At 40.7% G+C, this 24525-nt stretch overlaps 1 protein-coding gene across 1 annotated transcript in view; it reads right to left on the bottom strand.

Moving 5' to 3' along the window:
* DIP-lambda (Dpr-interacting protein lambda) overlaps positions 1 to 24525 on the bottom strand; it is a 206339-nt gene that overhangs the window by 87125 nt on the left and 94689 nt on the right. Inside the window, exons 5-6 of the mRNA XM_068293340.1 lie at positions 21386 to 21505; positions 21156 to 21329 (exon numbers count right to left, since the gene is read on the bottom strand). Of these exons, the coding sequence (XP_068149441.1) occupies positions 21156 to 21329; positions 21386 to 21505 (294 nt within the window). The remainder of the gene's footprint in view (positions 1 to 21155; positions 21330 to 21385; positions 21506 to 24525) is intronic.

Here is a 24525-nt window from a genome sequence, read left to right as displayed (position 1 = left end):
ATCTCGATTCGGAGCTCCAAAAATGGTGATAACGGACAATGGAGTTCAATTCACTAGCAGGATATTCAAAAAAATGTTAGAAGAATGGGGATGCCAACACCAACTGACAGCACCGTACACGCCACAAGAAAATCCAACCGAAAGAGCAAATAGAACAGTAAAAACAATGATTGCTCAGTTTACGGGGGAAAATCAACGCAACTGGGATGAAAGCTGGCCAGAAATAACTCTAGCAGTGAATACAAGCCAATCAGAGGCAACAGGATTCACGCCAGCGTATGTAATACAGGGGCGTGAACCAAGAATGCCGGGTGCACTATACGATAATGTCACGATAGGCACAGGGAAGCAAACGATACCACCAGACGCGAAGGTAAAACAAATGCAAGAGCTGTTCGAACTAATACGGCGAAATCTGGAAACGGCTGCACAGGATCAGGCCCGCCATTACAATCTGAGACGAAGAGAATGGAGACCAGTGATTGGAGCAACGGTATGGGCAAAAGAACACCACCTTTCAAATGCTGCAGAAGGATTCGCAGCAAAGCTGGCACCGAAGTTTGGAGGCCCTTATGAAGTGATAGGCTTTGCATCTCCGGTCATATGCAAAATACGGCACAAAGAAACGAAAAAAACCAGACAAGCACACATCAGCCAACTGAAGCAACAAATATGCGAAGAAGCGGATGGCACGAAAAGTGATGAGCAATGAGGATGGACGACTCGAATGACATGGCGGCGAGAAAATCTGCACAGACCGGCCGGCTGGACAGAGAACTCAAAACATGACTTAGAGCTGAAAATCTAAAAACGCATCGCATCAGAAACAAATTATAGCAAAGTTGCAAACCGCATCGCAGAGCACAATGAAGATGTGCGAATATCGTAATGACACGTATACAAGCATGCGAAAACGAATTTAGAAACTGGCAACGGATACCCGAATATCGTAACGATGCAAACAATATGCAGGCATAATAGAAAAAAAAACCAGAGATAGAACGATTGGGGACAGCACCAACACATATGCGCATACACCGCGAAAAGAGAGGGGAAACGCACCCACACAGGCGCATGATGTTACGCACCCACACATACGCACGATATGACGTATGTAATGGTGAGTCACCGCAATGCACATACACATGCGCATGCTACTATGCATATAATGGTGGAGCATCTCGGCGTTTTAAAATATGCCAAGAGAACAAGGGCAAGAAGGAGAAATCCTAAATATCGGTAAATATCAAAGAAAGGACCGAAAGGCGAGGTTTCATGCGTGCAAGTGTCATGATCAGGAAACACTCAAAGTTTATCACTCGGCGAGTAAAGACAAAAAAAAAAAAAAAAAAAGAAAAACCATGAACGCATTTAATGCAAATTTTGGCCAGGATGAAGGCGTAGCTCGACGAGGTGCGGCACCGCGGGCCAATATGGAACGCGGTGACTGGCATCGGTCCGATGAGGAGTCCGACGACGATGTGCCGGACATGGCAAATCCGGACATCGCCGCCTCTTCGGACGAGGAGTTAGATGAGGACGGAGAGGAAAGCGGGTACATGACGGAGGAGAGCGAGGCCGAGTCAGCGGTAAACATACAGGAAGAGGAGAGCGACGATGAAGCAGTATGGAGGGAGCTGGATGAGGCTATGCAGATGATGGAAAACGAAGGGGCGGAAGAGGCGAGCAGCGATCGAAATAGCCCAGATGAATATGCGCCATGGGACCAAAACAGAATATATGAGCCGCCGGCAAGATTGTGGGAGCCAGCGCGGCCATCAACGCCGTTCCGTATGGTGGACGCAGGGTCAGAGGCCAGCGAAACGGCGGGGATGGCCGTGGCTGATGAAGGTGCGGCTGATGGAGTAGCCAGCCCACCTCCATTCGAGCCGGAGGGCATAGATCCGGAGGCAGAACGGGCCGCGGCCGAGTGCACGCAATGGATGAGTTGGTGGCGTCAGCAGATCCTGCAGCAGCAGGAAGCTGAGAGGGATCTGCTGGCGTGGGAGAAAAGCCGAGAGGAGGAGGAGGAGCAGTTGAAGCGGGCGAGGGAACGGCTGGCGCTGATAATGCAGCAGCAACAACAACTGCAACAATGGCAGCAACAGTTGCAGCAACAACAACAACTGCAACAATGGCAGCAGCAAGTGCAGCAACAGCAACAACAACTGCAACAATGCCAGCAGCAAGTGCAGCAACAGCAACAACAACTGCAACAATGCCAGCAACAAGTGCAGCAGCAACAACAACTGCAACAACTGCAGCTACAATTGATGCAACAACAATTGCAGCCACAGCAACAACAACAACAGCAAGAAAAGCCAGAGCAACAACAGCAGGAGCCACAGCAACATCAGCAGCAGCAACTTCAACAACAGCAACTCGACTCCCAAGAGTGCCCGTGGGTGTGGCCAAGACCGGCATTAAAGAGACAAATGTCTGCACCCACGGTGCAAAATGAAAGTGTTCGGCCAATATTGGCCAGGCAGTTGTCTTGCCCAGCGCCAGACGGGCATGAGAGGTACGAGGCAGTGGAAGAGAGCGAATGGCCGGAGACGGTCTCAGAAATGGTGGGGCAAATGGCCCAACAGGAGGGGCCAAGATCAGTAAGATTAGTGTGGGCGGGTAGAATTAGGTATAGAATTAGAATTGCACAGGGGGTAGTTAGGGTATTTAGGGAAAAACAATAAAAAAAAAAAAAAAAAATAAAAAAAATTTGAAATAAGTTAGTAAGTAAAAAAAAGATGCGGAACGGGCCAAGAAAAAAAAAGGAACAAACAATGAAAAGATGCCCTAATCCGACAACATTTAAGAAAAGATACTCAGTAATCGCCAACATTAGAAGATGCCAATTGGCCAATAAAAGATGCGAGCTGAGTCCCAAAAAAAAAAAAGGCACAAAACAAGCACAAGACAAGCCAAAACCAAAGAAAACAAAAAATAAGCAAAACACACAAAACAAGCAAAAGACAAGCCAAAACCAAAGAAAACAAAAAAAAAAAAACACAAAACACAGGCCAAAGCTACAAATGCAAACATATTAAATGCACAAATACGAGAATAGAAAATACACATACAGAAAACAAACACAAGGTACAAGGGACAGGGGAGGGCAAATCCCTCCCGAAGAAGGGGGAGTGTGAGGAACATTATATACACAAGAATAATGTCCCACACAACAAACAAGCTACAACAAACAAGATACAAAGCCACAAAACATAAGATACAAACGCAGCCAAGACACAAACTAAAGTATAAGAGTGAAATCGGATGTAAATGATCAAATAAACAAGGCCAGCCGAACAATGCCGATCGAACCCCACGCAACCGCTGGCGATTTTCGTACAAGCGGGAAGATGCGTGGGAAACATAATACGATAAGTTCGGCTGTATAAGAGTAAATGGAACCCGGCTTGACTGCATAATTGCACACAAACGGGGGCATTGGCCTACTTATGCAAATGAAGAGCACAGAGAGGCAAATATGAGTGCATGCATTAGAATACGCTGAATAAGTGTACACTCATGACACACGTACACTATGCGTGAGGGAGAGTATCGGTGACCAATAGCACACTCTCTGCCTACGTCACGCTCATGAGAATGAAAGCAGTTAGATTGCGAGCAGCCAAAAATCTGGTGAGCGAGAGAAAATAAAAGTGAGGGCCAAGCAAGCCCATGAGACGGGTGCGGGGCATGCATGCTTTGTATGAAGCAATGATGGTTTGTGGATTGGAGAGGGGAATATGCGAACCGAAGGGGGGGGATGAACAATGGGGAAGCCCGCTATCTAACAGATACGATATGCGTATGAAGGGGCATTGTATGGGAAATTAAACGATTTCGTATGTTAATTTAATCAATATGATTATCGTTAAACAATAGCTTAAGTTAATATAATTGTCATATATATGTATGTAAATATAATAAGGAGAGAATATGTGCGAAATTGGGTATGACAAGTGGATCAAAGGGAGCGACGGGCAAAGGCAGCGATGAAAGCAGAGAAAGTCAACGGGATACGATGGGCGGCCAATAGAAAGGCGACGCCAGCATAAGAAAGTGATGCAAGTCGATATGTACAAACGAGAAAGACAGGGACAAGGGAATGAATGGGCGCTCAGCCACAAAGAAAGTGGTTATATGCGCCAAGGATTTACGGGACTTTCACCACGCATGGCAACAAGTGAATGCGTGGGTGAAAGCAGAGGGCCGATGGAAATGTACCAGCTGTATAGCGGTACCACACCAATGTGTTCCTGAGGCCATGGGAACTGCATATATAAAGGCAACGTCTGTCAATCAAGTCATCAAGTCGTGATCAAGTAACAAGTAATTAAGGCCTTACGAGTAACCTTAAGAACTTATCAAGGAAACAGAAGGAGCAAAGGAAAAACAAGGAACTATACAGGCCTTACGAGTAACCTGTACAGTTCATTTCGAAAGCAACAAATCCTTAAATAAGGATAGTAGACACCGTACCCAAGCTAGAGTGAGTTGGAGAGAAGCCAAGCATTTCCAGGAGTATCCAATGTCAGCGGTAGGCACGAGGATATATCCTACTGCCGGAAATTCCGGGATCTATATATCCTGACGATTACCAATTGCTGAGGAACATCCTGCTTCGTGATAGTAGCTACGGGATTTATCCCAGAACCAAAAAGCGAAAGCCATCTCAACAAGCATACCGAAAGGGGTGCAGAGGTGTGGAGCACCAACCAAGCACACGATACAGGCCGAGACAACGACCCGCAACGGTTGCAGGAGCAAAAGGAAGGCAAGAAGGGACGACGAGGGATTCGAAGTGATTCGACAATGCTGTCCAAGTCCAGACCTACCGCAGAGAAACTTGTCATAGCCAATCAAGCCCATAACGATCGCAAATAAACGTATTATAAAAAAACAAATCAATAAACAAAGCTGTTCTGATTTCACCAGGGCACAAAATAAATTTTGTTGTGCCGAACCTAGCCCAAGAGATATTATAAATATCCCGAAGGACGAGAAAGGATCGTTAGACAGTGCGAAAGAAAAGTGAAAACAAAGAACTTAAATGTTTTAATTGAGGCGCCAAGGGCCATACGTCAGTTAATTGCGATAATAAGAATAAGGGCAGAAAATGTTTTCAGTGTAATAATTTCGGACTTATTGCCAAAGATTGCCCAACAAGCAGTGCCAAATATGATAAAGCCATTACATGCAAAATTGCGTCGTCTTAAAATTTTATGTCTATTCCAGTTAAAATCGATAATATTGATTATAAAGCAATGCTGAATGCACAGACAAGACCATAGCATCGGGTTCATTTAAATATACAGTTGATATTAACGGTGAGAGATAATGTTTGACATTTATTTAAATATACAGTTGATATAAACGGTGAGAAATACTAAAGGTGACAAAAATCGAATGTCTAGAATCCGAAGTAAGTTCCTTTCTGAAAATCAATGTGGATGACTCTAGTGAACAGCAGGCCGACATAGATCCAGCAGCAAGTAAAAGGGCTAAAGAAGCAGTTCAAAATTTAATACCGAATTATCATCCGGTAAGCGAAAAGTCAACAAATATTTAAATGCGACTAGTTCTAAATGATGATAAACCGATATACTCACGACCTCTCATATGCAGAGAGATGCATCATTGACTATCAATTCGATCAATGGCTGAAGGATGGCGTAATTGAAATATCAGAGTCTGAGTATAATGGTACACGAGTATACTATTAGAGAAATTTCGAGTTTATTTACTAGGACTACGCTTCAAACTTGTTACAAATTGCAATGCTCTAGCTAAAACTATTCAGAAAAAGGATCTATGCACAGGGGTAGCTCGTTACGCCATGCTGATGCACTCAGTCGCGTACCAATGATGATGATCAGCGAAACCAGTATGCATAGCAGAATAAAGTATCTGCAAGCTCAGGACGACCAGCTAAAGGCTATTATAGACGTATTGGCAAATAAAACGAATAACAATAACTATTTTTTCAGGGCTGGAGCTCTGCACAAACTTATCTCGGACAACGAACTTATTATCGTACCAACTAGTATGCAACGAGAACTAATAAAAGAGGCCCACGATCATGGTCATTTTTCCATCAAGAAGACACGAGAGATCATTGGAAAAGAATATAAAGATATCCTGGCAGTCATCGATAGTTTTACAAAGTTTTGTTGTCTGTATCCAACAAAGTCGACTTCTACAAAAAAATCAGTTTTACGACTACAGGAGCAGAGCAAGGTTTTTGGAAATCCATCCCAAATAATATCGGAGAAAGGATCAGCTTTTTCTTTGGAGGAATTTGACTTGTACTGTAAAAGCGAAGGCATAAAACATCATCTCGACGGGACTTCCTCGAGCGAACGGCCAAGTAGAGAGGCTAAATACTACAATCATCGCAGTCCTTTCTAAATTCTCAAGCGACGATCCAAGAAAATTATACAAATTTGTAAATAATGTCCAGCAAGTCATCAATTCAACTTTTAGTAGAAGTATAAAAACAACTCCTTTCGAGCTGCTTACGGGAACAAAGATGCGTTTAGAGTCTGATATCAAAATCAAGGAAACGATAGAAGGCGAAATGATTCAACACTTTAATGATGAACGAGATAAACAACATAAAGATGCAAAGCAACATATTCTACAAATTCAAGATAAAAACAAAAACAGGTCCAACTTAAGACGAAGACCAGCATCGAAGTAGATAAGATAAGCGACACCTACAACGTGCCAAAAGACTCTGTATTCAGCGAAGGCCCAAGACAGACAGACATTCGGGGCGGATGAAGTGTAGGATGGCCGATTTGTGGGAATGGTCTGGCAAGCCTATTCTGACAGCCCCAGATGAGTCAGCTAACAATCTGGCAAGCCGGCCGACAGAGAAGTATGAAGAAGACGAAGTTTTTAAGACGAAAAAAAGCCGGAAGAGTAAGACGCAAGACATTAAACAATAATTAATTATATCTACTATTATCTAAATCCAATACTTATCTCAACATTAAATAAAACTATTATAAAACTATAACCGGGACTGTGTTTATTCGTAAGGCAATACCCACAGTCCCACATATAGTGGGTCTGATATGACTTTTCTTAAAACTTTGTTTTTTTTCAGTGTAAAAAATAACTGTTTTCGACTGATCGTTTGTAGTGGTATTTGATAGAGTCACCTGATCTTGATTTAATTTGGTACACTTGTTTATAGGGATACCTCCCATAGAAACGATCAGTCAAAAACAGTTATATACTATAACTTCGTTACTTTTGAGGTGATTGCTTATAAATTAAACAAATTTTATCAAGATCGTGTTACTTATCATAGGCAAAAGGCAAGGTTTTACCTAAATTATTTGGGCCGCAAGCCCGGTATTTATAGAAGAATACATTGTGTCTTATGGCTAGGGCTATTAAAACTAAACGATATGTGTAAGTTCTAATTACTTATTATCTATCCATAAAAGTTTGTGGCCTAACTCTATCCCTAAAAGTAAACTACAGACTGTATCATTAAGCTCCCCGAAAATTTAGAAGAAGTCTTTTTTTTTTTTTTTTTTTTGAAGAGTTCGCTAAAAGCAATAATTGTTTCTAATAGATTTTTGTCTGGGGCATCTAGAAAACATAACGAAAATTTATTTTCAAAGACCTGGAAACCTACCAGGCACTTAAAATTACCCTGTAGTACTGGAGGTAGCGATTGACCATAGTTGAACTACCTTCCCCACTAGTCCTTACATGGGTACTTACTTGACTGACCCTATGGGAAGCGAACGCCGAACCACCGAGCACGAAACGACAGAAAACATAAACGAAAAAAAACGGTAGTATCATCACATACATATATTTTTGGGAAAAAAACAATCTGCTTTCTATCGCTGTTTATTTCCTAATTTACAAAAACAATTGTTATGGAAGTACCGTTTCTTTCTTTATGTTTATGCTTTCTACTCTTGCTACAATCAAGCATTGTAAGTGAAGTTCTGAAGCAGCAACAATATTCCAAGAAAATTTAAACAAATTATAATTAAAACAATATGTATGTAAGGTTTGGATTAATTTAATGTTTATTATAATGGTTATTTAATAGGTTCATGTAAATACAGAGTCAATATATAAGTTAACACCATGAACTCTGCCCACAAACATCAGGCCACTCTGCCCCTCACACAACCTGCCCCTCACACAAACTGCTGGCTCAGCGTGGATTGCTGGCTCAGCAGAAAGGATGGAAAAGCAGAAATACCAACCGGTTGCGCAAGAGCCAAAGCGGTGACACCGGATGCGCGTGCGACCGTTGGACGGTCTTAGGGCCAGCTAGGGAGCTTTGGCACTTCTGGGCGGTAGCGTTAAGAATTATTCTGGTTGCAACCAGAAAAGAAACAAGAACATTTAATCAACTTGCTCTAACATAAAATACCAACAACTCACCCTTTATACTAAGTACTAAATAAAAGGAATTGTAATGTTTTCTTATTGTCCAGGATTCTTATTTGGGTAAATAACATTCGTAATAAATCCTTACGAAACCGTAAGGTGCTTTCGCATAGCAATGCGAAAGTTAACTGGCGCCCGAGCAGGGACCGCCTCAAAAAAACCAATCGCGAGTGCCGGTGGAAACATTAAAAGAATAATATAAAACAAAAGTGAAAAAAGATTATGAAAGAATAAAACAAAGCCTCTGGCAGCCGCCTGACAAGACGGAGCTGTAGTGTAATTTTTTTAAGTTAAAGTGAGTGAAAACTGAATGGCCTCAAAAAATATGAAGTGGATGGCTACCGCCTGATCAGCGGGGGCCCGGGGTTCAAAACCCCGTTGAGGGATAACTATTCATTAAGTAACTCAACTCAGTTACCAGTGGTTGTCAGTGCGGCTTGCCCGAGGGGCACCCGGTTTGTGCGAGTGATTGGTGTATGAGGCGGTCTCTCTCCTTAAGAGAAAAACAAAAGAGATACAAACAAGATAATAAAAAAAAAGCTAAAAAAAAAACCAAATAAGAGTGAAAGGAGAAGCTGTTATCCACACACTCAAACCACTGCGGCAACTATTGGTTGCGAGTGGCAGAATGTTAAGAATTTAAGCAAACAAACAAATAAAAATATGTGAATAAAATAGTTTTAAGAAAATGCTTTGTCGCGATAAGTGAGAATTGGCCGCTGGCTGTGTCTTCCACCGAAAGTGTCCCCTTCAAAGGGAGACGTGGAGCCACTCCTACCTAAGTAGGCTCGTAAATGGGCTAAAAGGGAAAAATGCAGCCTCCCCTTACTGACAAAGGGGGACACAGCAACAGGCAGCTCACGCGCACAACAAAAAAATAAAATGAAATAATACTCGCTCAGCAATAAAGAAAAGAGAATGACAGCGAAAAGAAACAGAAGAAAAAATGAACTCGAAAATTAAATACCAATAAATAACAAACAAAAAAACTAGCAATGCAGTAATGAAAAAATGCAAACTAAAGCAAATTCAAGAATTTTTTTTTAATGCTGACCCGAGTATATTAGACTTATGAAAAAAAAAAAAAAAGAAAAAAACAAAAACACAATAAAACCCCTACATTGTTCTAATTATTTTAAAATTTCGTTAACAGAAATACGCTGACCCTGTAAGGAGGGACTACCACACAAACCACACCATCATTTCAATAAAAACCATACTAACAACAAGACGCCTCTGATCTTGTTCCACATGTCGAGGTCCTAATCAATGCATTCAGGAATCAGATTGTCTTTGATCCCGCTCGTTCAGACTATGAATGCGTCTCACCGCATGCCGGCTTCACTCGGCACCTACTGCCCATCAGAACATTTACTACTGCAGAATTTGACACCATACTGAAGGCTTACCTTAGCCCGTCCCTAATAAACGGAATTAAAATCCCGGATACCCATCTGCAACTTCTGCAAACGTGCTACCTCCAATCATTCACGGGCTACAAACTTCGCATCACGCAAAGGATGGTGACCGATTTGACTGATGACGATGCGATTTGCGGAATCATCACTGAGGAACACCAGAGGGCTCACAGAAATTCCAATGAAATAAGACTTCAGCTACTAGAGCGGGTCTATTTCCCAAAAATGGCGAGTAGAATCAGAAATATTGTGGCAGCCTGCAAAACATGCAAGTTGCATAAATACGACCGCCACCCCAATCAACCATTATTGGAACCTACCCCAATTCCAACATACCCGTGCGAAATCCTCCATATAGACATCTTCGCGTTGGAAAAACAAAAATTTCTCAGCTGCATTGACAAATTTTCAAAATTTGCCAAACTATTTCCCATAGAGTCAAAGTCAGTCCTCCACCTGCGTGAAAGATTGGCGGAGGTGCTGCACTATTTCACGGCACCCAAAATCTTGGTAACGGACAATGAATGAGGGCTCCTTTGCCCCACAGTCCTCAATTACCTTAAACTGCTGGACATAGTCGTATATCATACTCCCACCCAACGGAGCGAGGTCAATGGGCAAGTGGAACGATTCCACTCGACATTCCTCGAAATCTATAGATGCCTCAAGTCCGAGTTCTCAACTCTCAAAGTATCCGAACTCGTACCCATGGCTGTCGATAGGTACAATAATTCAATCCACTCCGTCATCGGGAAAAAGCCAGTTGATATTTTCCTAGACAGAACGGCTAGGATAAATTATCAAGGTTTGACGGATTTTAGGCGTAACGCTTTAGAGGATATAAGCGGCCTTTTACAAGCGAAACAGGAGGCGGTTATCCGCAGGCGGAATAAAGGGAAAAAGAAACAAGTTGAATACAAACAAGGGGAGGAAATCTTTGTCAGAAACAAACAGATTAAGGGAAAAGAGAAAAACCTATTCAACATTGAGGAAGTACAGGAGGATAGAAGGGCCACGGTAAAAACAAAGACGGGCAAGGTATTTCACAAGGCCCATCTGAAATCTAAAGCAAAAGAATGAGTAGATAGGAAATCGCCCCACCTCATCAACCCATTTCCATAAAGACAATAATATAAAAAAAAATTAAAAAAAATAATAAAAAACAAAAAAATACAAGTAAGAAAAGAAGCAGGCAAAAATATATAGAAAGCCAACAAAAATTGAGGAATATTTAAGAATTAAGAAAGCACTCTTCACGAACCAGGTGGAAACCAATACCAATACTTAGCCTTAAGAAAATTCATATTATAAGCATTACTAACTCTCTTCGTCTTCAAGGATGGCAATGGTGATGTTGCAGCAGGCAAGTGCTGCCCATTTCTTCAATTACGACTCTCCGGTAATTCCCCTTCAGCAGGGATACGTCTGGCGGGTTAGCGGCGTGTTTCGGCTGATTCACGTCATAAATCTGCTGGAATTCCAACAGGCAATCCAAACCACGCGGGAGAAATCCACACTGCTATCCGACCAGCGTACAAGGATGATAGCGGACCACTACTTGGATCAGGCTGAAGAGGATACTGGAAGATTACTTTCCACACCGGCCCGGAGACCTAGGGCCGTGGAATGGCTCGGTTCAGCATGGAAATGGATTGCTGGCTCCCCAGATGCGGCCGACTGGAACGCGGCTCTGAAGACCCAGGATGGTCTTGTTGCGGGCAATAACCAGCAAGTCCGCATCAACGAAAAGCTTTTCGAGGCTACATATCGGACTCTGGAAGAACTAAATGGGATCATCGGAAAAGTCAACTCGATAGATGGAGACATACACGCTGCCACTGCGACGTTACATAGGGCCATGATTTTGGCAAGGCAAATCCATGAAGTGACCAGAGCATGCCAATTAGCCAAAACGGGAGCGGTGAACACGGACCTACTAAACGGAAAGGAAGTAGACGATATCCTAAACGAAGTAATGGGACTCCCGTACCAGAACGCGGTCGAGGCCATTGAATTCTCCCGCCCAACGGTCATGTCCAATGGGACCTTCCTGCTCTACGTCCTAGCCATTCGAAAGGTGACTGATAGCAGTGGACCCAACCGAAACCTATGAGGTCCTTGGAAATTGCCTCTCCATTGGCAATACAACGGTTTGTCAAGAAGAAAACCTGCGCAGGCTAAACGAGGAAGGCTGCATCCCACGGCTCATCAAAGGCGGCAACGCACAATGCCATTACCTAAGGGACGCACAGGAATCAGTGACACTGATGGACGAGAGCACGGTGTTCCTCACTGGCTTTAATGGAACAGTGACCACCTCCTCGGGACAACGAAGACTCCAGGGCTCCTTCATTATCAAACTCCAAAACGAAACAATAACCATCGGAAGGAAGACTTATTCGAGCCGATCTGCTTCTGCCCTTACCGCAATGCCTGCGGTTCTCTCCAACATAACAGCCTTAAGTTACACCCCGACGCTACAATATGTTCACGAATTTTCTATACAAAATCTAAGAAAACTATACGATGTATCAAGAAAGCTCAAAATATCTCTATTAACAGAAGCCGTTGGAACTGCGTGTGTCGGTATCATGTTACACATTGCCTGGAGAAAAATGACGTCCACAAGAGGCCTGGCGATACCAGAAAAGGCCAGTCCGTCGCCTTCACCCTAATCTGCGGGACGCAGATCTCTGGAGGGGGAGGAGTTAACACCATGAACTCTGCCCACAAACATCAGGCCGCTCTGCCCCTCACACAACCTGCCCCTCACACAAACTGCTGGCTCAGCGTGGATTGCTGGCTCAGCAAAAAGGATGGAAAAGCAGAAATACCAACCGGTTGCGCAAGAGCCAAAGCGGTGACACCGGATGCGCGTGCGACCGTTGGACGGTCATTCGCGCTGCGTCAGCAACTTAGGGCCAGCTAGGGAGCTTTGGCACTACTGGGCGGTAGCGTTAAGAATTATTCTGGTTGCAACCAGCAAAGAAACAAGAACATTTAATCAACTTGCTCTAACATAAAATACCAACAACTCACCCTTTATACTAAGTACTAAATAAAAGGAATTGTAATGTTTTCTAATTGTCCAGGATTCTTATTTGGGTAAATAACATTCGTAATAAATCCTTACGAAACCGTAAGGTAGCTTTCGCATAGCAATGCGAAAGTTAACTTATATGATGCATTTAATAGTTTTAAATCGACTTTTTACACAACTTTGAGACAACTTCGTACTTCGGCTAACGACCAACGAGAGAGACTGCCAACTGTGAGCCGATTACCCAACGAACACTTGCTCCCGAGCCAGACTACCCAGCAAACAGTGTAGTATGGTGCATTGCCAGCTATCTGGTATCTCTATCTCTTACATTCGGCCCTCCTGTTCATCCTCATCCGTCCCAGATGATAATATCGGAATTTCGGAAACAAAACGCCATAACTTCATATTATCACAACTTGTTGATGTGATATTTGGTCCTTCGACGCTTGCCGCTTTTCTCACGTCATATCGGCCATTTCGTTTTACCTCGGTGACTTCATAGGAGCCTAGATACTCGCTCGCCAGCTTACGTCCTGCGACGAACTGTGTCCTCTTGACCGCTACCATATCTCCCACTCTATAGCCGTGCTCAGGCCGAAGTCTTTTATCAAAATTCTTTTTATAAGCTTGTTGAGCGTTTTCAATGTTTTCTTTTGTTCGACGACGCAACTCTTCGCGCTCGATGTTAAACTGCGAAATGAGCTCTTCATTTAGGACCTCTAATAATCTTCCATCCGCGTTGTTGTGCATTTTGGCCCCAAACATTACTTCAAACGGTGATGACTTCAACGATGCATGCACATGGGAATTAATAGCTTTCTGGACCTGGTGCACAAACTTGTACCATTTTGCGGAATCATCAGCCGACAGCTTTGTTATGATACTCGAGATAGAACGGTTTACTCTTTCGACTTGGCCGTTTCCTCTGGCTACGCCTGTTGTTGTCCACACGTGTTCCACCTTGTTTTCATTAAGAAACTCAGCAAAGGCATTGGATGTAAACGCCACTCCTCTGTCGCTGATTATACGCCTTGGGAAACCGAACACAGCAGACCAGTCTGTGATCTTTTTAATAACTTCTTCATAGCCGGTTGACTTAGTAGGGAAAAGCCATACAAATTTAGAAAAAGCATCCACAGCCGTCAGAACATATTTGTATTGCTTCGCCGTCGCGTCCATCGGACCCAAATGATCTATGTAAAGCGTATGCAGTGGCGTATCCCCTTTCTCTATGCAGTGAAGATAGCCCTCTTGTTTGCCCAACTTTTTACTGAAAATAATGCAGCTTATACAATTAGCAATCACTCTAGCTACTTTCCTTTCAAGATGTGGGATCCAATATTGCTGTTGGATCGAGTGCATCGTCTTTGCTGTCGAGAAATTCCCCACCTCATGCGACCCTTGGATGACGTCTCGTTCCATCAGTTTTGGAATAGCCAACAAATCATTGCCCTTTACGACTTTATAAAGGAGACCTCCTTTCAGCTTGAAATCTTGATATGGATGTTGTTTTATAATTTCCAATACTGCCTTGATGAAGTTGTCTTCTAGCTGGGCCTTTCTTATGCGAGTAGTCAATTCCGTTGTTACGACCATGCTTCTGAGCGGAAAACGGCTGAGAAAGTCCACGTGTCTCATCTTATCACCCGGCCGGTGAACTGCTTTAAAAGTGAAGTCTTCCATATACAAAATCCATTGCGAGACTTCTCTTGGTACATCGCTCTTAGTAGTTGTCTGCTTAAACGCTGCACAGTCAGTGACAAGATCAAATTTCAAACCTAAGAGATAGTGTCGAAACTTCTTGAGAGCGAGATAGGCTGCTTTGACTTCCAGGTAATAGCTATGACGTTTGGACTCTGCTTCTGTGCTTTTCCTGCTCCAATAATAAACTGGATGAAGATGGCCATCAAAATGCTGCAGCAAAACTGCTCCAAATCCGTCTTTGGATGCAGTAGATGTGCAACACCGGCTCCATTACCAGTAAATTCTTTAGTGTTTGCAGCGATTGCTGCTCTGCTTCTCCAATATTAAAAACAGCTTCCTTCTTGAGTAAGTTCGTCAGTGGACGTGCGACTTGTGCGTACCCAGGGATAAATTTTCGAAAAAAAGCCCGTAAGTCCCAGAAAAGCTTGAACTGATTTTATGTCCTTCGGCGTAGCAAATCGACTGACGGCTGCTGTTTTCTCCTTGCCAGGCCAAATACGTCCGTTTTCAATAATATGGCCAAGAAAACTTATGCGTGGCTGCATGAAACTGCACTTCTTCCATTTCATCTTTAAGCCAAATTGAGCTGCCGTTTCGAGTACCATCTTTGTCCTTTGCATACAAACGTCGGGCGTCTCGGCATACACAATTATGTCGTCCATGTAGAGCTGCATTACACCAGAGTTAATCAGTTCTTGAAAAATATGATTCACGAACCTTATAAACGCCGCTGGAGAGTTTTTAAAACCAAAAGGCGCTTGATTGAACTCGAACAACCCCTCTTTTGTGACAAATGCTGTATACGGCTTGCTTTGCTCCTCAATAGGGACATGAAAAAATCCATTTTCCAGATCCATTATGGTAAACCATTTCGCCGGTTGTAGCTTTTCCAACACCTCCTCTATAATCGGCACAGGAAAACAATCAACCAATACCATATTATTCAGCTTTCTGTAATCCACGCAAACACGAAGTGTTCCATCTTTTTTTTCACGACGACTACTTTGCTGGCGACGTTTTAAGATGACTTTCGAACGATCCCTTGTTCGATCCATTGCTGGACTTGCTTCCTTACCTCGTTGGCTTCATCTGCTGCTAGGCGACTCGGTGAGTGATGAAACGGCTTGATCACTCCATCAGGGATAATCTTCAATTGAATCGGGCACTGCTTTACAACCTCTGATGACCCATGATAACTGCTTTCAATCATCTGTTCAACCTCTTTGATATATTCTGGCGGAGCCATAAAAGAAGATTCTTCTGTGACATTATATATAAGTGCAAACTCGTTAATTGGCATTTCATCTGAATTCTCCTCCAGGAATGTATATCCTTGTTTACTGCCCACCAAACGGAATTTTTTGATCAAATCATCCCCCAGCAGTCCATCGTAATCAATCTGGCTATTCGGAAGTACTATGAACTTTTGGTTTGTGTTCAACTTATCCACGACCACATCTGCAGTGAAGTGTTCAATAGGCTTTGCTGTGCCATTGCCTAGACCGTGCAACATACGTACATTTCAATTAGTGCCACGTTTTTTAACTTCTTGAAAATACTCTCTTTGATCACTGAGACGTCTGATCCTGTATCTACCAGACATTCGACTTTTACACCATCTATACGGATTTTCTTTAAACGACTGCGATTGGAAATAACACGAACTTTATCAGCATTCTGAGGACAGTCACGGGATATATGTTGGTTTTGGTTGCACTTAAAGCATTTTGTTCCGGCGTCACATTGATTGCGCTTATGATTTCCCGATCCGCAGTTGAAACAATACTCTTTTTTAGCTATTTGCCCGTTGTTTTGCTTGAAAAATGGTTTTTGTTGTTCTTTATTGCCTTTTCTTTCCGATATATTTAAACGATCATAGATATCAAACTCTTCTTTTAAAGCCTTAAAAGACTTACAACGATACATTGCAAATTTATACTCATTTTTTATATCCAGACCATTGACAACGTGGCTTATAACAGCGGCATCTTCAATATAACCAAGTGAAGCTATCTTTTTCATTTGAAGTAAGTACTCATTCAGTGTCTCACTGTTCTTTCTCTTTCTTTCTTGCAACAGCTGATGAATGTCAGCACTATTGTAGTTACATGCAAATTCCTCCACTAGGGCGCTTTTAAGTTCTTCATAATTGCAAATATTCTCGGATTCTAGAAACAGTTGGGCTGTACCACTCACTTTAGCTCTGGCATTGCAATATTTCTGCTTCTCACTAAGATCATAAACTTCGGCATTTCTTTCAAATACTTCCAACCATTTTTCCACTTGTATAGATTTTCCATCATATTCGCCCACAACTTTTCCAAAGTTTTCCGCAGAAATTTTCATTTGACCATCACGTTTCTCATCGGACAGAATTTTTAGGCTCAGCAGCTGTATTATTTGTTCCATTTTCGCCTCTCCAGACTGTCCAGCTTCCTCTATATGAAATTCACTTGGGCACACTTCAAGTTCATCTGTCATCTTGTTTTGAATTGGAATCGGCGTTGCGGGTTCAGCTTTCTCGCTCTTACTTGTTGTTTTAGATTTAGTATCTGCTATCTCTTTTTGACTCCCACGTTTTACCACCGGCTTCGCAACTTTTTCCTCGCCTGAGGCGTCGACATGATATTTCGCGCCTTTTTTTTTTTGTTCTGTCTCTTTTCCTCTCTTTTTTTTTTTGTTTGCCTAACTTCGAGAATTTTCTGGCGACGCTAGGGCGGCTTCGAATTTCACAACTTTATGCAACTGATTTTAAGACCACGTGGATGCAAAGAATGTTCTGTTTGGAATAGTACAACTTAATGTTTTTAGCTACTTGTAACAACTTTAACAACTTTTCAGCAGCATATAACAACTTAGCAACTTTTAACAAAACGACACTCGACTTTTCACGATCACATATGGTTAAGTCTCTGTATTCGACACGGGCGAGCCCCCAAATGTAAGGTTTGGATTAATTTAATGTTTATTATAATGGTTATTTAATAGGTTCATGTAAATACAGAGTCAATATATACGATGCATTTAATAGTTTTAAATCGACTTTTTACACAACTTTGAGACAACTTCGTACTTCGGCTAACGACCAACGAGAGAGACTGCCAACTGTGAGCCGATTACCCAACGAACACTTGCTCCCGAGCCAGACTACCCAGCAAACAGTGTAGTGTGGTGCATTGCCAGCTATCTGGTATCTCTATCTCTTACATGTATAGTGAAAGGCATTTAAGAAGGCTCAAACAGGAGCAGAAAGCCAAATATATAAACAAATTATATTGTGTCGCGATATTAGAAAAGGGAGAAAAAAAAAAAAAAATGAAAGTGATGATGAAATGGAAGAAGTTGAGGAAGTATTAAATGTGATAAACATTGACAGTGGCATAAATAATAAAATCGAAGATAAATATGGCGTTCAAGGCAAAGCAGCCTTGAAAAACGAGAGCACTTTTTATGAAGTATTACTTGGAAGGTATTATTTAATTCATTGCCGATTTAATTACAAAATTTAATCTTCACATTTTTTCCCTAGATGCAATAAATTTGGTTGATGGCAGTGGATCACCCGAAGAACAACTGCGAAAGGCCATGTAGCTGCAGAAGAAGCGTTTCTTTAAAAACAGTAGCGTGAACAAAAAGAAAAATGAAAATGAAACAGATTCAAATTAAAAAAATTTATTTTTAAATAAATAACAAAATTTCATTAAAACTATTTTAACATTTTTTCACAATCACCCCAACTCATTAGATGTAAGTTTACTTGATAATATACCAACAAGAAGACTAAAAAAATTACATCTATTATACATACATAAATTTAAATATATAAACCAAATAAAATGAAACCCTTGCACAGAGACTTGTATAAATACTTAAGTAGATATAAATAATTACTCATTATGTACAACTTAGAGTTTATATATAATAGTTGACTCAGTGGAGCCGACTATTCCTGTTATGTTTTATGTATCTCCAAATTTACTGATTGTCCAAGGACAGATTGTAAATAAAAAAAAAAAAAAATTTTTTTAAATTTTTTTATTTCTTTTTACTACCCCTGGATTGTGTACCCATTTCAGCACTCTGGCATGGGTACCCATGTGACTAGCCCTTTCATGTTGGTTTTTCCTACCCTAGAATATTGTCCGGCAGTGTGGAACCCTTAATATGGTGTTCCTCAGCATATTATCCATCCATCCATACAAAATCGATATTTTTTTTACAATTTCTTTATTAACTGAATGAATATCGTCAAAGTTACACGTCGTAGATGTTTTTGCAGAATACAAACTACAATCTCTCCAAACAACGTTACTTTTTTTAATTGGTTATTCTTATGTAATTATTGTAATACTGATTGTGCAGTGGATTTTTTCTACCTTGTTCCTCATACCGTGATCGATACATTTGATCTTTATGTAAATGTTTCTACTGTTTCCTATAAGACCGTGGGTTATATAATTTTTGCAATATTAGATAGAGGTATAAAAGGTTCCACTCTTCTTATTCCATTACAGTTTTCCTCATACATTTGAAGACTTTCTTGTCTAAAAAGTCCTTGCAAAAAATTTTGCCTCTTAAGAACCTGATACAACTAAATATACTATGAATCAAACAAATCGAACCTATAATTGCACATACTAAAACTTGTTTAACATATCAAAAAGGAACTCCTGGGGGATATTCTGTCAACAACTGGACAAAACTATGGAAACAGCCCGACTTTGAAAGCTAATGTCCAGCAAATCCGCTGTGATCTGCCAAGGAAATGAGGAAAAATAGAGTGGGCAATCAAATCCAAGTACAAATCGTCTACATGCGCACTAAATACTACAGACCCATACCCCTTACCTCATTTGTCCTTAAGACGCAGGAAAAACGGCTATACGTACACAAAGGGTGCGGCGTTAGAGACAGTCATACACACGGTTGTTTCGACTGCCTAGAAAGCGTTGCACTACCAAGAATACCCGCTGAGACACAGAAATAATTTTCTTTATCAAGAGACCTACCCAAAGGAAAAAACAGCAGATCACTTACCTCGACCTATAGATAGATAGAAAACTGTCTTAGAAGACTAATGTAAGGAAAGCACAAAGAGACCACCAATGCACTGGAAGTGCTAATTGGAATAATTTATACAGACATTCATCCCAAGCTAATAGCAAGACGGCACAACGTCTTCCAAATTCAAAGCACCTGTGTTTATGGGTCCCAAAGACTGAGAAGCAGACCAAAACTTGAGCCACTCAATTGTCAGCGGGGTGGAAGCAGAGGTATACTCTTCAATTCCACCTATCCGACTCTCGTTTAAGCTTCCACACCACTGCAGCATATTTCAGGCAGAAACATTTGCAATAAAGATGGTGGCAGAAGTGGCACTAACAATCTCATTGAACAAGTCGTGCGTGAACCTCTGTTCCAAGACAGTTCTGGCAACAACTAACCTAGTATGTAACTAGAACTACAATCAGCCACACACGTTGTGGAAGAACACTGGTAATTTTAAATTGACCCAAATTATCGTTAGGACGGTAGGATGAAGTATCTAAAATAATAATAATTAACAATCCCCGAAAACGCGGATTTGAGTCTTACTAGAATAAGATCTTCTTAAACAATTGTCACCTACTAGAGCCTAAGATTCCCTATATAAACTGCGTATTTTTGTGAATAAAATCAGTTCATATTTTGAATTTAACGAATGATGATTGGGTTATTTTTCTTCTCCCTGGAATCCCTATTCAAAGTCATTGAGGGAAATGAAAGTGAGGGCCGCCTGGCTAAAAAAGGTGTCGGGCTACCCATAGACAGTACTGAAAATATTTTAATATAGCGCCATTGTCCAGAGAACTGGAACAGAAAACGACATTCCAATTTTTTAATTATCCCAAAGTGGATTTGGGAATAAATTTTAAATTGTTGGAAAACAATTAATGTTAGTTTTCTGTATTATCCATATTTTAAATTTTACAAAACGTGTCCCGTTCAGATAAAATCAAAATTAAAAGACGAAAAACTGAAAACTCCAAAAACATTGAATATTGGATTAATTGGTCGGAAATGCTGTATTCTAGAAGTGTGCAATTCTGACCTAAATTAATATAGTGTTTTGCAGGGTTATAAAAACTGCGGAAAAATTAAAAAATTATTTAAAATGAAGGTCGCCTCTCGGTACACCATGAAACAAATACAACAATTTTTTTTTATTTATAAAATCAATGGTACATTTTGATTACATTTGCGTAAAAAGTAACGAAGTTTTTGACAAAAGTCACTGTTTTCGACCGATCGCTCTTATGGGAGCTATAAAATATAGTTACCTGATATGGATCAATGTCGTTTATAGGTGTATTAAACTTTTATGAAAATCACCAAGTTGTTAAGAAAAAAATAAATAACAAAATATAATGCGCCCGCCACTAATCAGTTGGACAAGCGCAGAATTTCAATACAAAAGACGCCAATGAGAAATATAAATTTATGTGTCAATATACATACGTCGATAGAATACATGTGTGGAAAGTTTTTGTACACATCTATTTGAAAGTTTCATAGCGTACCTTGTAATCGAATTCGCGTTTCGCTTTTTCCAAGAGCATTCACACTAGAACAGCTATAAGCACCAAAGTCGGACTTCGACAGGTTCCTTATTGTTAGGTTGAGGTGCCATGTGTATAGGTTTGTCATTGTTTCAGAAATGTTATACTTGTTGCCAGTGTGCAGCTTAAGGTTGCCTAAATAATTTAAATAACACTAGATTTGCGTGTCTGATATTCAAAGCATTAATTACCTTCGTTGCGGTACCAGCCATTAAGTGGTTTTGGATATACTTCTACAACGCATTCTAATGTTACTTCACGTTCAATTGGGGCTCCAACTAACTGGTTTACAGCTTTTAATGTCGGCGAAACTGTGGATGAAAAAATCATACACATTATGTAATTTGTTCACATTACCTTCCTAAGAGAATTACAATCAGCCACACACATTGTAGAAGAACACTTGTAATTTTAAACTAACCCAGCAGTTGTCTGCTAATAATTTTCAACCTGCTAATAATTTTCAACGCCAGACCACCAGTGAAGTTAATCTTAAAGCCTCTACACACTGCGACCTAGAGGCAAAGGAGTATTACAGTTATAAACATAAATTAAACTAAAGAAATAGAAAATATTAAATGTAATAGATAAGGAAGGATAAGAGCGCAGTTTCGGAACCGATAACGTGCCAACGTACAGACTAGTTTTGATAAAATCAGTTTTGTTTAATTCGCGGCCAATATTTGCGCGCATACTATGCCAGTATACATACTAAATTTGGTGACTTTAGCTTTGTTAGTTTTTGATAAAATCAGTTTTGTTTAATTTGCGGGGGCGGAAGTGGGCGTGTCAAAATTTTTAAATAGCCAGTTTCTGCGCGTCTATTAAACTAGTCTGCATACCAAATTTGATGTCGGTAGCTGTCATAGTTTTTAAGAAAATCAGTTTTATGTAAATTCCGGGGGCGGAAGGGGGCGTGGCAAAAAGTTTAAACAATTAGTTTCTGCGCGCTAGCTAAACGAAAATATGAACCAATATGTCTCTAGCTATTATACTTTTTAAGAAAAATAATTTTATGTGATTCCTGGGGGCGTAAGTGGGCATGGCCGAAATTCCATACTACACGAGGATACATCCCAAATTTGGTAACTCTAGCACTTATAGCCTTCGAGATCTGCGTCTTAATACAGACGGACGGACAGACGGACATGGCTAGATAGACTCGGCTGTTGATTCTGATTAAGAATATATATACCTACTTTATAGGGTCGGAGAAGCTTCCATCTGCCTTCCAAATTTGATTGCACGAGGTACAAAATTATTCATACAAAATATGGAGTCTTTAGCTAGAAAAGTCTTTGAGAAAAACGTTTTTTTTAATTGCGTTGGCGGAAAGGGGCATGTTTAAATTTAGGGGCCGAGTGCGGCGCTGGAAAAATTTGAAATAAATTTTACCGCCGTAGATAATACTTCCAAATTTGGTGACTCTATTTTTTATAGTCTCTGAGATCTACGAAAAAATAGTTATTTTATTTTTATGATTATTGATCCCATCTGACGTATATAATACATTTTCATCTCTTTTTCTCAAAAAATGTACATGACAAGACAAATTTTACTGTGTTTCGGTCACTCACACGACAAGAAAATGACTTAACAGAATAGCAAAATTACGGTTAACTCGTAATCTTATGGCTCTCCTTATATTTTATAACGTTAGTTCACATATCTAAATTTAATTTAAGAACAGAACCTTTACTTTATTTGAAAGAGTAATCTATTATATACGTAGCAAGTTCACTCTACACACAAACTCAACTTCTCTTACAAATATTTTGTAAATGTGAACTTTTCTTTCACTTTTTCTATATATTTGTTTTATTTTTGGTTTGATGTTAATATATGTGTGTTGTCTCAGCTTCAGACAGCTTTTACAACAAATTTGAGCACTATAAATTAAGTCAATGTTATCGAACAATCGGTGTTGTCGTCTGTCCAAAAAATGCAAAAAACGCTTTAGCCTACGCCTGGAGGTGTTGACGGTTCTTGGCTAAGGAATTCGGAAGAGCTTTAAGGCGGTCTCTATATCGTATGCTGTGTCGGCCTATTAGTTTAGCTATCGTAGGTAGGCCCAGGTCGTGGTGAATTGAGTTTCGCAGGTACCATCCTGTAAGCTTTTTGGAGATTTTTTTTACAGTAGATGTGGCTGCATAGCCCCAAATAGGAAGGGCATATGTGAATGTGGGTACCGCTATCGCCGTGTAAATATTTACTTTATTTGCAAGGAACAACGTGCTGAGCTTTCTGAGCATCCAGTCAATCATTTTGAGTTTTCTGGTACATTTGCTTATTGTGAACATATTTTTTTCCAATTTAATCTTCTGTTTATCGTGACGTCCAAATATGTGGACTGAATCCTCTGAAGGTCCAACATTTTAGTTTTCTGGTGCTTTTGCTTATTGTTTCTTGAACATGTTTTTTCCAATTTAATCTTCTGTCTATCGTGAAGCCCAAATATGTAGCACTGCGAGCAGTCGGAATTGTTTAATTGTTAAATGTTAGGGCAGGTTAATCTTCTGGGGCCAATGTGGTTTGAATTGACTTGGTGGTATTTATAGAGATGCACCATCGTTTGGTTCCTGCATGGAAGTCGTGTAGATATGTTTGAAGGGCTTGCCATCGCATTTTGAATGTCGTATGTACTGGAGAGAATAGCCGTGTCATCAGCATACGTAGCAATCATAATGCCGCTGTTTGTGGACTCGGTAGGAGTTGGCATATCGCCTATGAACAGTGTGTATAAAACAGGGCCGAGTAGGCTATCTTATGGAACTCCTGCGCAGATCGGTTTTAAGGATGAGAATGCGTCTCTAACAAGCACATTAAATCTTGTTTCTCTGAGATATGATACAAAAAGATCATGGACGTTTAGTCCAGTCCAGAGTGCCGTACTCAGTCAAAGGCTTGTTGTTTTACTTCTAAAAATACAGCAGCGCAATAATTCTTTTCTTCAATAGCACTTAGCACAATAGCCGAGTCCGCTTGTTTCAGTAAAGCATCTATTCGCTGTTAGTGCATCTCTGCTACAAAACACTTCACCTAAATTTGCTGGGTTTCGATCAGTTATTGCTATATGCCTTTCGTTACCTGGGCATATGTTATACTTGGTCTGCTGATGAGAGTTTTGGTTTGATTGTTTCCTTGAAGAGCGATAGGGTTGGATCGGGGATCTTTTGTTATTCCTGTTGCGATTAAGAAACTTTTGATAAATAGAGCAGCCTTTATAGTGAGCCGAGTAGTTCACATTGCAAAAAGCACAGGTTTTGAGTGAATTGGGTCTGTTTAAGATTAAAAATCGTGTTCATCTGAAATGGCTTCATCAAATCAGATG

Source organism: Drosophila tropicalis, unplaced genomic scaffold (assembly GCF_018151085.1).
Source record: "Drosophila tropicalis isolate 14030-0801.00 unplaced genomic scaffold, ASM1815108v1 contig_1, whole genome shotgun sequence".
Taxonomy (NCBI): domain Eukaryota; kingdom Metazoa; phylum Arthropoda; class Insecta; order Diptera; family Drosophilidae; genus Drosophila; species Drosophila tropicalis.
This window is presented reverse-complemented; position numbering and strand designations above follow the sequence as displayed.